General features: G+C 38.9%; 1 protein-coding gene across 1 annotated transcript in view; it reads left to right on the top strand.

Moving 5' to 3' along the window:
• The window catches only part of si:dkey-256h2.1 (uncharacterized protein LOC337520 homolog), a 192968-nt gene extending 183727 nt beyond the window's left edge, over positions 1-9241 (top strand). Inside the window, exon 12 of the mRNA XM_059972591.1 lies at positions 8468-9241. Within this exon, the coding sequence (XP_059828574.1) occupies positions 8468-8587 (120 nt within the window). The 3' untranslated portion in view covers positions 8588-9241. The remainder of the gene's footprint in view (positions 1-8467) is intronic.
• The last annotated feature ends 5682 nt before the right edge of the window (positions 9242-14923 follow it).

Genomic DNA, 14923 nt, shown 5'->3' with positions numbered 1-14923 from the left:
TTCAAGTGTACGTACCTCATGAAGTGTTAGATCTGCATTTCAGAGAATGAAGAAACGTGCTGTATACGTGGAAACTAACTCCGAACTGTAAAGCAAATTTCGAAAAGCATAAAGTAAATGTTTCATGTAATCATATACCATCCTGTTCATATTCAAGTAACAAAGGTTTTTTTTCTATAAGCTCTTTACATTTGCATTAAATTATAAGTTTTATTTTATCAACGGCTATTGGTAAAATATGTGGTGGTAATATTAGAATATTAGTGCCATTTAGGAGTAATTGTATCAAGTAATGATTGATAAATTGAATTTTTAAAATTCTGCTGGAATCAATTCTTTATGTGCATTATGTCTGGTTTTAGGGCACATCATTGCATCTTTTTAGATCTTTTAAAATGGATTAGCTGCTTTGTAATAGAAGAAATTGCTGGGTAGGCAGTGAGGGTGAAAGTGATGTCAAGTAACTGAAAGCATTTTTGTAATAGATGCATTTCAGTTTTAGTTCCAACTGCATGCATTAAGATGAACAACTCGTGATTGCTGGTTTATTGTGTCAAAAGTTGCCATTCTACAGAGAAAAGATGGACTTTAAATCATACTTGGTAGTTAAAGACAGAATGAATAGAAATACCATGTGAAAGGATCTGTATATACTGTATATTCAAGATATGAAATCTGTTAGTACTGCTCAGATTTGAAATTTTGTTGTAACTGTGAGTTAAAAAATTAACTGAGGGACACAGTGACTAAAATCTGTGTAATGCCAAATGCTTTTCCTGCTGTAATAGATTAAGAAAGGCTTTGCATTAATTTAAATTTATTACCACTTATTACATGTAACAATTCATTGCTTTCTGTTCCATAATGTTTGAAAAATATTGGGCTGAATCTTGTGGGTAAGTGCTGTCAGTTCACAGCAAACATCGAGCATTAAAGCTGGAAGTGCAAACAACTGTGGGTCTTGGATGCTCAGTATCCAAATTTGCAGAAGTTAAACTTGCTGACAAGTTGCTGCAGATAAATCTGCCAGTTTGCTCATAGAAAGTTCAGCAGGGAAACACAAACTTGCTGAGATTCCATTACAGTTACTGTGGGGAATTAGCTCATGGATTCTGCTCTAGATTAAGATTTCCATGCCTATTCATTTGAACAGAGATTTTGCAGTTTCAAGGACAGGAAGGTAAGAATTTAGACAAAACAATAATCATTTTATTTTACTGTTAATAATTCTGGGTGCTTATGAATGATGTAAATCCAGAATTCTTCCAAGACTGAGATGACAAAGTTTTTGATGACATTCCTGGCCGGTTTCTTCTAATTTATCTTCCAGTAAGATGGTGGTGTGCTCGGATGCATCAGCTTTAATGAGGCCAACCAGAGGTGTTATTTTGTTTATTTTAAACTTTCTTTTACAATCACAAGACCCTGTTGGACATTAAGAACTTCAAGTACTACAGGTCTGCCCCATCAGCAAGTTGCTCATTGGCGAAGGAGCTGGACTTGGTGCAGACCATGTAGCTACCTGCTACAGAAAGGCATTAGAGTTGTGCAAAGACCATGTGCATTCTTAACAACAAGTAATTGTCCTCGACATTTTTCTTGCAATGGCAAGACCCTGGAAATGTAAAATACTGAAGGAGTTGGACTTGGTGTGGAAATTGCTGCTGCCTGTGTTGTAAGGCGCAGGTGCATGAAAGTGGTATGCAGTCTATCAAGGAATCATCGTCGTGGTCACTTCTCGTGATGGCAAATCCAATACATTGATTTGTTGACGACCGGCAGTTGAGCTGCGTAGTTGCGGTTGTGGTGAGGACCAGGTCTCTAGTCATGGATGCTGCCCATTTGTGGCCACCCAGTGGGGCGGCACCCAAGTTGGTGTGCTCTGTTGAAGAGCCAGAGGTGCTGTGGCATACATGTTGGGGTTGGCGCTGCCCCCCCCCCCCCCAGTGTTCACTTGACAGAAAATAGGATGTATTGTGTTCGACTGCAGACTGTTGCAAAACTCATGGATTCAGGGACTTGGACTGTAATGTTTTTGTGTGACTATGTTACTGATGTCTTATATGCGTTTGTGTGCTTTGTGCTGTGTAAGACTGTTGGTATTGTGTTTTGCACCTCGACCCTAGAGTAACACTGTTTTGTTTGGCTGTATCCATGGCAGAATGACTTGTCCTGTATTTCGAAACACGATCAGCTTAAGCACCTCCAGAGACAAGCACAGAATGCAGGATGCATGGTGGGAGAGAAGAGCGGAATAAATTCAGTCCTATGCTGACACAAAACTCTGGAAGATGTACTGCAGGGTCATCGAAGCAGTCTATGGACCATGCAATCCAAATCACCCTCTTATCAGACAGAGAGACAGACATACTTTATTGGTCCCGCGGGAAATTGGGTTTCATTACAGCTGCACCAACCAAGAACAGTGAAGAAATATAGCAATATAAAACCATAAATAATTAAATAAATAAGTAAAGCCCTGCACAAGCCCTAAGTCATCAGGCCCACCAGCACTCACAACATTTCATGACATCCTGCTGACTACATGAGTGGAAGAAAGCATGTCTGAGGACTTTAGGGACACCATAATTGTTCCACTGTTCAAGGGCAAAGGTAGCAGAGCTCAGTACGACAACTACAGGGACATATCTCTCCTGTCTGTTGGGGGAGAAATCTTAGCTCGCACTATCTTAACCGCTTGATCATCAACATACCAAAGGCGAGCCTTTCTGAAGCACAATGTGGCTTTCGAGCAGGCCATAGTATTATCAACATGGTTTTCACCATTCACCAGATTCAAGAAAAGTGTATTGAACTGAATTTGCAACTACTTATCATCTTCGAGGATCCAACCAAAGACTTCGATATGGTCGACAGGAAGTCCCTATGGTGAATGCTGTCAAATCTTGGGTGCCTGCACAGAGTTGTCAATCTCATCCATCTCTTCCACAATGACACGAGTGGCCTTGTTCTGTCAAATGGAAGATTTTGAAGCCATTCAGTATTTCAAGTGGTGTGATGCATGGGCCTTTACTGTTTAATCTGTTCCCAACGTGCGTACTTCTCCACGCATTTGGTACCATACAATGTGGGATTTTATATAAGGTGCAGGATGGATGGATCATTTTTTGACTCATTTCGTTTGAGGATCCATATGAAAATAATCAGAAATCTCATTCAAGAAGCCCTATATGCTGATGATTGTACACTTATGGCCCACACAGAAGCCGATCTTCAGCTGCTTGTTGATAGGTTTGCAGGAGCAACTTCTTGGCCTTACTGTCAGCCTACAAAAGACAGAAGTCCTGTTCCCACCCGGTCCAAAGTCTGCCGCTCCTGCCCCATCCATTTGCACCAATGGCACACAGCTTAGACCAGTGGAATTCAAATACCTTGGAAGTGTTATTTCTAACAATGGCTCCCTAGACAAAGAAATTAGACAAGGCCGGTCAAGCCCTCGGGGGCTTGCATTCACGTGTACTAAACCAGCATAACACCTAAAAAGCCACGAAACTCAAGGTGTACATAGCAGTTGATTATATAGCTGTGAAACCTGGACCATATACAGAAGGTACCTTGAAATGCTGGAACCCTTCCATCCTTCCATACATGTAGCCTGAGATCAATCCTGGGCATCCATTGGCAGGACCGTGTCACCAACCTGGAAGTCCTCAAAAGAGTAGATAGCACAATGATCCTGCAAGCCCAGCGTCACTGGACAGGGCATGTTATACACATGGAGGATTGCAGAATACCCTAGCAGTTGCTATACAGAGAGCTGTCACAAGGAAGAAGAGTCAGGGGACGAGAGCTTTAAGGTCTGTGTGAAAGCCAACTTCTCACCTAAGCAGCTTGAGCAGAGCACTCAGGACTGGACTGGATGGCGTGCCCTGGTAAGTCGAGCCTCCAACAAGTTCAAGAATAGTTTCCATGCAGATCTGGTCACCGCTCAAGAGAGGAGAAAAATAGCCACAACAGTTGCTTCTACAGCGGCCGGATGATTTACCTGCCCTCACGGTCAACGCTCATGCCTTTCTCGAATTGGACTGCAAAACCCCCTCAGAACGCACAATTAATGAGCTTCACAGACAAACGTCATCGTTGGAAAGGGTATTCGTGTATGGTTGAAAGACAATTAAACTTGAACTTTAGACAAATGACCAGATTACACTCAGTGGCCACTTCATTAGGTACACCTGCTCGTTTATGCAAGTATCAACACAGCCAATCATGTGGCAACTAGTCAGTGTATAAAAGCCTGCTGACTTAGTCAATTGGTTCAGTTGCTGTTTAGAACAAACAGCATAATGGGGGTGGGGGGGAGAAGTGATCTAAGTGACAGTGGAATGATTGTTAATGCTCCATGGGGGTGGTTTGAGTATCTCAGGAACTGCTGATCTGGGATTTTCATACACAACAGTCTAGAGTTTACAGAAAATGGTATGAAAGGCAAAACAGAATTCAGTGAGTGGCAATTCTGTGGGTGAAAACATCTTGTTAATGAGAGAGATCAGAGGAGAATGGCTAGACTGTTTCAAGCTGACAGGAAAGTGACAGTAACTCAAATAACCATATATTACAACAGTGGTGTGCAGAAGAACATCTGTGTATGCACAGCACATTAAACCTCGAAGTGGATGGGCTATAGCAGCAGAAGACCACACCCAGTCCTACTCCGTATCTAGTAAGTTGGCCACTGAGTGCATGTTATACCTCTATGTACAGGTCCCAATCAGCACAATTAGAGCTTTTCTGTATGCTGACAGAACTATTATGCCAGAGTTGGCACAGATTTGGTGAGTTGAATGGCCTCCTACGTGTCCCAACAAGCCAATAAACCTAAAGTAACAGCTTGCTTACAATCTGCCACACAAAGTGGGGAGGGAAGGTCTTCACTGTTCTTGTGCTTGAATAAATACCTACCCATTACCCATATGCAGTCAGCCAGTGTTGTGGCATCCACACTGGACTTCAAGGTGAGAGGTCCCGGCTTTGAATGTGGCTGGCTCCTTGCACATTTTCCATCTGTATTGGAATGAGCATCAAGCTAGCAACTCAGCATTGTAAAAACAGACAAAAATGCTGAAGAAATGGCAAGGTTGCTGTCTGATGTGCCACAAGGTGTGGAAAGGAACAACAACAGAACTCAGATGCACATGCATGTGTGAAGATCAAAGAGAAACGTTGTTTTAGTGATTTCACTGAGTTTCAGTTCAATTCACATCCGCTCAAATCACAGCTGAATGTATTGGAGAGGTATAAATTTATACAATGTTAATCAACAGTAATTGGTCAGAGATTTTTTAAACACTAAAAACATTTTGTTTCTTTAAGATTCAAAAGATAACTCTTGAGGGGAATTTAACAACTGCTGTTAATGGACTTCCCTTTGTAGATTCATAATTCAATTCATCGAGGAGATTGACGAGGTCACCCCAGAATCCAAAGAAATGGAAGTAAATCATCCTCAACTCTGAGGAACTGAGTTGAGAACTTACTGAAAACAATCATAAAAGCTAGTTCTGAATTTTTGTCAGAGGTTCTTCATGTTCCTCATAGTATTTCACCACTTAGCTGCTATAGAGTTCAAAACACCAGAGCAAAGCAGGAAAGTGTCAAGAACTCATATGAACTACACTTATGCTGAGGATCTACTCTCAAGTTCTGTAATAAGTTGTATCTGCCAATAGAACCACAAGCCCACTCATTTCAATGGAGATTTTACAATTGTAAGAAGGCTATGAATGCAACTTACATTTTAATAAACTTCTGTTTCTAGTAATGTCTATAATCAAGGTTTAACTTGTTTTAGGTTTATATTTTAGTTTCATATTCACAAACTTTGAAAGGTCTTTGCAGCTTTAACATGCAGCAAAAATAGAAAAGCAGCTGGGTACTCAATTTTTCTGGGCAAGTTATACATGTATGCTAATTTGATTGTATGTGAGGCTATGGATTACTGCAGCTTTTGATGTTAAAGGCTTTAAGGTCATGTAAAAGGTGTACTGAAAAAAGTTGGGCCAAATTTGCCAATCAGCTGCTCTCATAACTCATTGTCTCATTGTAAATAATTAGGCAACTTTTATCATCACTGCTTAGTTGCACTTCAATGGGCAATTGTAGTCCTTCAATATCTTACAGAATGCTGCTGTAGTGTGTACTGCAGGTTAAAGAAAGGAGCATTGTTTGGAAATTTACACATTGCTTCCCCTATAAATGCTGATATACAGGTCTGTGTCTTTGGTCAACCTGCACTCTTTTTCCCAAATATGGAGAATCGAGACCTTAAGTTATTTTTCCTTTGGGCAACAAAGAGCAAATTGCAGACAGTAAGAGAAAATATGTAGAAAAATGAAAACATAAATGGCCAAAGGAAATCCAGAGAAGTTAGGTAGTATGTTTGAAGTTACTAATGTCAGCTTTCAGATTAAAAGCTCCAGGATATAAATGGGAGAAATTGTGTCTGGAAATTTACCTAGTCAGTGGTGCTGAGCAAGCAGTACAGTAACATAAACACAGCTTACATTGCCTTTGAAAATTGGCTCTGAATTTCTAAGATAAAGTACAACATGCTGATGCTACTATATAAATTAGAAGTTACTCTAAAGTCAGGACTGTTTCCAGATAGCTGTCTGTATATCTTGTTCCATTTTATTGCCACTGTGCAGGAGGGGAATGCAGAGTGAGTTCTAATGGTGATAGCCTTGGAGTGTCAGTATCATATCTGGACAAAAAGGAAATCCTCATCAAGCAACTGAAGCAGATCAACCATACAGAATAAATGGCAGAAACCAGAGAACCAATGATATACTGAGGGACCTTCGAGAACCTCTGGAAAATGATAACACAGCTGGATGGGTTAGTAAAGAAAGCATAAGCTGAGACAAGTAAAACACTGGGATGTCATATCTTCACTGTACAAAATATCTGTAACACCACCCTTAAGTTCAGTCTGGTCAGCAAACTACGGGAAAGATGTAATGATAGAGAGTGCAGAAGAAATTCACACAAGGACTGTTGTTATAAGGGAATAGATAGGCTGGTTATTCTTACTAGACTACAGGAAACTAAGCAGTGATCATATAGGGATTTATACTGTGATATGATATTTATATGCAAATAGGATAGACAGTCAAAATCTTTCCTTAGGGCAGGGGTCTAGATCTAGATAGCATAGGAGGCAGGAGAGAAATGTAAAGCAATACAGTTTTCATAGAGGTTGGTGGTTATCTAGTACAAGCTGTCAGGGGATCTGGTAATTTCCACTCAATATTTAAAAGGCATTTGGATGTGTACTCAGATAGAAAAGGAGGAGAGGGTTATGGGCTCAGTGTAGGCAAACAGTATTAGTGTAGGCAAATAGGATTAGTGTGCTGTAGGTGGGCATCACAGTTACCATGGACAAAGAGGGACCCATTTCTTTGCCATACAAAGTGATAAACTTAATCTATGTCTTCCCGTGTAGAGAATCTAGCACAATAACAAATACAGATTTCTGGATTGAAGGAATTGAATTTAAATTATTGTCATGTCTTGCATGTAGGAAGTATACAGACATTGGCATATTAAATGTAATATAAAACAGCAAATGCTGTAGAAAAACTCTGCAGATCAGATTATCATAGAAAACTAAAGTTAATATTTCAGGTTGATCTTTCATCAGAATTATTTTTCCTTTGGTGTAGTAAAAATAAGTGGATGAATATCATACAAATATGACTCATTTCTCAAAATGAATGCATAAAGGAAAAGTTAGTAGGTGGAAAATAAAACAGTTGAATATCAATTATTAATGACATAAGAGAGAAATATTGAAATATCATGATTCTGAATATATTTTATTTCAGTTGTTATCAAAATGCTTTGGTAGCTCTTTTACCATAGCGGGGACTAAATTACCCACTGTGTGAAATAAATGGAAAAAATTTAAAAGGATGCTTGGTCTTTTGAGAGATCCACAGGAAAAAAATGATACAACATTGAAAATTAGTTGAATGTCTGTCTTTCTAAAAGCTGCTCCTAGAACAGATAAGTTTGATTAGCATGAATTCCCAACACAGAGGTGCAGATAATTTAGCAGTAAATAGTTTTCTCACTGAAAGGCTGAAGACATCTTGAGTAGGAGTTGACACACTGATGCAATAAGATCTGCTGTGAGGTCATCGCCAATCTTTATTATCAGACCAATAATACTACATATTTCGCATTCAGACATAATAATTTCCTGTGTTGCTATGTCCCCATTGCAATTGGTTATTTGGGGGACCTCTGTACGACTTTTCCACAGAGGGCTTTGTAGTGAATTGTTTGAAAGCATAACTGAAAAATTGGGGTTGGCAGAAAGTCTACAGATCTTTGGTGCATCATATAAAAACAGCAGGTACAAATTGGGTTGAAGAGGTTGAAGTGTAAAGCATATTCATTCTGTTGAACTGTTACCAACTTGATTTTGATCCCTTTTATTCAGGTAAACATGACTGGGCTAAACAGCATCGTGTATTTTGGCTGGTTTAATGGCAAGGATCCAAATCCGAAACAGAACCCTGGAGAAATTGTAATGTATTCCTACCTAGTATTCTACAAGTAAAATCGCATATCATTACTGTGGTGAACTACATATACCTGTCTGGACATGCCCCCCCTGCTGACTGCTCCTGTGGCTCCTCCCACATACCCCTGTATAAAGGCGATTGGAGGCACTGCTCCTCCCTCAGTCTCCAGGATGTTGTGTGGTGATCTCTTGCTGCTGACGGTGCTTTCTTCCAGCTAACTCACGTCTCCGAGAGTTATTGATGGTGCATCAATTACTAATCAGGACTTGAAGTTAATAAAAACTGTGAAGGAGTTTGACATCCAACACTGGATGTTCATTACTGAGCTAATGATCAGTTATTATTGCTATCTCTATTCAGTTGGCACGTCTGTTAATGTTTCTGTCTTTAACGATCATTATAACAATGTTTTAGAATGTCTGGCATTCAATCCAACTTCAATGGATACTGTACATTCATAGCTTAAGTAGCTATTTTCACCAATATGTTTTTATGGACGAACATTAAAATATAGAAAATTGATCAGATATGCAATAGGAAGCTGAATCTTATTCAAAGACCCACTTTTTCTGAAGTTAATTTTTATTCCTGGCTATGATACAAATTTACCACTTTGTAACAATCAAAATCTATTTTACTCCATGCTTTGTATGACTGTATTACTTTTTTATAAAGTACTCTGATGTTTCCTCATTTTGTAATCTCTCATTTGTAAATAGGAGTAATATCCACATATATTACAAAGTACAAAAATAGAAAGTAAATTTATTATCAAAATGCATATATGTCACCATATACAACCCTGAGATTTGTTTTCTATTTATGTGGGCTTATGCAGTAAGTGCAAGAAACAATAGATTCAATGAAAGAACGCACCCAACACGATGGACAAATAACCAATGTGCAAAGGACAACAAACTGTGCAACTACAAAGGAGAAAAAAAAATATGCAATATGTATTGAGAACATGAGTTGAAGAGTTGAAGTGAATCCATGGGTTGTGAGAACAGTTTAGTGATGGGCGAGTCAAATTATCCCCTCTTGTTCAAGATTCTGATGGTTGAGGGGTAATAACTGTTCCTGAACCTGGTGGCAGAGATTCTGAGACTCCTGTACCTTCTTCCTGATGGCAGCAGCAAGTAGAAAGCATGGTCTGGATGTTGGGTGCCCATGATGATGGATGCTGCTTTCCTGTGAGACCGCTCCATGTAGATGTGCTCAGTGGTGGGGAGGGTTTTACCTACGATGGGTCCATAGTATCCACTATTTTTTGTAGGATTTTCCATTCAAGGGCATTGTGTTTCCATAGCAGGCTGAGATGCAATCAGTCATTATACTTTCCACCAGACATCGACGGCAAAGTTTTAAATGTCGTGCTGAATCTTTGCAAACATCTAAGTTAGTAAAGGTGCTGTCTACTATCTTCGTATTTGCATTTAGATGCAGGGTCCATGACAGACCCTCTGAAATGATTATACCAAGGAATTTAATGTTGCTGACTTTGTCCACCTTTGGATCCCCCTCATGGACCACCACTTTCATCCTCCTGAAGTCAACAATCAGCTCTTTGGTCTTGCTAACATTGAGTGAGCGGTCGTGGCAGCACTCAGCCAGATTTTCAGTTTCTCGCCTATATCTTGATTCGGCCAACTATGGTGGTGTTGTCAGCAAACTTAAGTATGGCATTGGCACTGTGTTTAGCCTCATAGTCATAATTATAAAGTGAGTAGAGTAGGAGGTTCACACAATCTTGTGGTGCACCTGTGCTGATGGAGATTGTGGAGGAGATATTGTTTCCAATCCAAACTGCCTGGGGTCTGGAAGTGAGGAAATTGAGGATCCAATTGTACAAGGGGGTATTGAGGCCAAGGTCTTGAAGCTTGTTGATTAGTTTTGGGGGGGGGGGGTAATAATGTTGATAGCCAAGTGTAGTCGATGAAGCACACCCTGACGTGCACATCTTTGCTATCCATATGTTCTTGGGTTGAGTCAAGAGCGAATGAAATGGCATCTCCTGTGGTCTTATTGTACTGTTAGGCAAATTGGAGCAAAGCCAACAAGTAGCTTCTTCCTGGAGGAGTTGATATGTTTCATCACCAATCTCTCAAAGCACTTAATCACAGTGAATATAAATGTTACTGAGGCAGGTTACCAAGTTCTTCTTAGGCACCTGTATAAGGGAAGCCTGCTTGAAATAGGTGGGTACCTCACACTGCCGAAGCGAGAGGTTAAGATCTCATTGACAATCCAGCTAGTTGACCAGCACACGTCTTTATACTCAGTCAAGGACCCCATCTCCACCAGAAACTTTCCATGGGTTCACCCTCCTGAAGGATGTTCTTATGTCAGTCTCAGAGACTGAAGTCACACGGTCATCCATGTCTGTGGGAGTTTGTGAAGGCTCCTCCATGTTTTGATAGGAGCAAAACCTTGGTGTCAATTATGTCACTTGGTTTCACTTTGCATTCAAGCCCTGCCACAGCTGTCAGCATCCCCCAGTGACTCAAGTTGCAACATTACAATGCCAATATGGTACAAATGACAATTGCACTGCATAAAGGTTTTAAATTAATGAAAACACTAACACTCAAAATAATATTGAGCAATAACATTGCCTTTTCATGCTGTTGAATAACTCATAACTTTGTTATTAATGTTATCACTACTTCATAAAGTTTAATAATTTACTGTAAATTAGAATCATGAGATGTTTACAGCCCACAGATGCCAGCATATGACACTGCCCAGGGTGCCAGGAAGAGATGCAGCCACTGACCCACCACATGACATGGATTTTTACAGAAAATATTTGCTTATGAATAGGTAGTACATTATTAATAATAGTTTCATAAATTATTCCAGTAATAAGATGAAATTTAAATTTTAAATCTTAGATTTTTTTTCAATAAACTTCACCTAATGGGATGGACAACTTTCTAAACAGATGAATTTAATCGGAGTGATATCCAAAATGCGGCTGGTGGATTTCATGCATAACCTATGAAGTCCCCGTTTCTTTATATTCTTTACTTATTTGTCTTTGTTTGAATTTAGTAAACCCAAAGGTTTAGAAAGAACTATTCTTAGTGTTACTGTTTTTTTTTCATAAATACATGTTAATTCCCTTCCTTGGCTAAGTTAGGATGCAGAGAAATTTATGAGAAGAGATTTTATACATTGTGATAAACAAAGTTTCATGGCATGAATCCAAAGAGCAAATGTCTGAACCATGTCCCACAAGTGACATGTAACAATTTCCCAAAGCCATCTTGGAACCTGCTGAAATATATTTTTTTGGTGGAGACTGATTTTAATGAGATATTCAAGTGTAATACAACTTGAAGTTTTTAAGTTGCAAGTTTCGTTTTACATTCATGGATTATTTGGTCCTACATGGTTCTTTATTATGTGATCCTACATGTTTTGATTTAAAGTAACAACTTACAGAGCTATTAATGTTATGTTCTTTTCTAAAATCACATAGATTGTCAAATTCGCTGATCAATAACTTCTCCAGGTAACTGAACACACCTATACTGTCAAACCCAATTTTATCCTGAGAAATAGGTTTACAGATGTATTTTGTATACTGGTACATTCTGTATATAATGACCAATACTGTCCTGTGAAGCCCAGATTGTATTCTAATTGTGTATACAGATATTTTGCTGCATTTAAGAATGTATCAAAACAGTTCATCCTTCCAATATAGAAAGAGAGAGGCTTTAGGATACCAAATTAAACCAAGATTACAAACATACACCCAAAATGAACATGGTTAGTAAAAGAACAATGCTTGTATGAATTTAGCAATAGATTACAAATGGAGTAAGTATTTTGATTTGAATCTTCCATCATAATTTAATTCAGATTGCCTTCTGGTCTTGATTACATGCACTATTGGAGATTTGTTTAAAACAACTTGCAAATTAAAAGAAAATTCTCATCAAATATTATTTGTTTACATAGCTGTGTGTTTAAAGTCTAAATGGAAATTTCTGGAACCAAAACCTGTGTTCAGGTTTTGTCTCACTTCACTGCTAGAGAGAAGCAAGTGCTTTGAGACTATTATTTGGTCTGGTCTGACACTTACCATTGGCTCATTACACTAAATTCACTAATATTTTCCATTTGTGCCAACTTTCAGAAGAAGCTTTTCAAGTACCACACTATAATATAAACAATCCTAATTTCTGATTGTTAGTAGATTCTAATCAGTGTTTTCAGTTTTATAGGCTGGAAAATAAATCAGAGAATAATCAATTCTGAATGGATTTAGAAATATTCAAGACCTGTTTGTGTATTTCAACTGATGAAGTGAGGTTACAGACTGCTGCTGCTGTGGATATTATTAATTAGAGTGGATGATAGATGCTGGCATTTAAGAAGATCACGAGCTAAAGGAGCTGAAGGTGGCAAATGGGCTGCATGGACTATCCATAAGTAACATTATCTGTTTTTTGCTCCAGACTCCAGCATATGCAGTCTCTTGCATCATTATCTAGACCAAATTTACCCAAGTGCTGTTGCCAACCCTCTGTGAGGATGTTTGTATGTTCCTCTGGGTGCTCCACTTTCCTCCCACTTTCCAAAGACATGCCAGTTAGGAAGTTAATTGGTCATTGTAAATTGTCCTGTAATTAGGCTGGTGTTAATAGGTGTGTTTCTAGACTGTGCGCTCTTTGGGCCGGAAGGGGCTGTTCCGTGCAGAATCTCTAAATAAATAAATTGTATACCCTGCATCCTGCAGCTGTGATTCCTCGTTTTGGATGGGAACATTTTGGCTTCAGAGTGTAATATTGTGAACAGCTGGGACCCAAATGTCATCTCTGGTTGACTGGACCCTGACAACTTACACTCGTGTCTCAGTCTCACTTTATTTACTTGTGCAAAATGGCCCTATCACCAAACTGTTCTGAAGTTTAAACAATGAAATACTATTTTTATACAGAAATTGAGTGCTTGTATACAAATACGGATCGAATTGAAACTTTGTGCACTTCTGAATCCCATTATTTGCATATTTACGAACCAATCATATTATGTATTTCAGGTGTTAATAACCAATTAAGTCTAGGTGATGAAGGCCAATCACACGTGAGAATTAGTAAAATAACCGTCAAGTAATAAGTGTTGTCCTAGAATTCTGTTTACATCTTTATCTTGTCTCTGTAGGCTCCGTGATCTTGGTTTTCAAGCTTGAATAGAAAGGCTGGATGAGAGTTGGGCTTTCAAGGGCCTGCACCCTGTCTGCACTGTTTCTGTCAGCTTGACATCTTGTCTGTTGCCTTAGTAAACTATAGAAATACTGTACAAAGTGTGCTCTGTTTTGTTAGCACACTATTTTAACCATTGCTTTGTTGTAATTTCCACACAAGCACTACTAGACATTGCCTGCCACTCGGGAAAAGGCCTGTCTACTCCAACACAACACACACAAAATGCTGGAGCAACTCATCAAGCCTTTTAGCATCTATGGAAAAGAGTAAATAGTCAGTGTTTCAGGCCAAGACCCTTGGTCAATTTTGATGGTATCAGAAAGGATATGGCAAGTGTGGACTGGGACATGCTGTTTCTGGCAAAGGTAAATGGGGGGCCTTCAAAAGTGAAATTTTGACTGTACTAAGCTTGCTTGTGCTCATCAGAAGGAAAGGTAAAGATAATAGGTTTAGGGAACCTTAGTTTTCAAGAGATATTGAGGCCTTGGTTAAGAAAAAGAAGGTGCATAGCAGGTGTAAACAGGTAGTAACAAATGATGTACTTATGGTGTATATGAAATGCAAGAGAACACTTAAAGAATCAGGAGGGCTACAAGAAGGCATGAGGTTGCTCTAGAGGACAAGGTGAAGGAGAATTCCAAGGGATTCTACAGATATGTTAAGAGCAAAATGATTGAGGAACAACATCATCCCCTCTGCCATCTTATTTCTAAATAGACATTGAACCCATGAACACTACCTCACTACTTTTTTATTTCAGTTTTTCTGAAATACTTATTTTAACTTACTGTTTAATGGATATTTATTTATTTATTTATTTATTAAAAGTAACTCTATATTTTCTGTACATTTATTTATCATGCATTTCATTGTAGTGCTGCCATAAAGTTAACAAATTTCATGACATATGCCAGTGTTATTAAATCCGATTCTCAGTATGATTGCAAGGGACAAAATTGGTCCTCTATATGGTAATCCATGCATGGAACTGAAATCGATGAGAGAGATCTTAAGTGGATTTTTGCAACTGTATTTATTCAGGAGATGGACGCAGTCTGTAGAAGTGAGAAAACAGCATTGGGATAAGGACAATTTTGATAGTATCAAAAAGGATATGACAAGTGTGGATTGGGACAGGTTATTTTAGGACAA

This window comes from Hypanus sabinus, chromosome 6 (assembly GCF_030144855.1).
Source record: "Hypanus sabinus isolate sHypSab1 chromosome 6, sHypSab1.hap1, whole genome shotgun sequence".
In the NCBI taxonomy this organism is placed as follows: Eukaryota; Metazoa; Chordata; class Chondrichthyes; order Myliobatiformes; family Dasyatidae; genus Hypanus; species Hypanus sabinus.
This window is presented reverse-complemented; position numbering and strand designations above follow the sequence as displayed.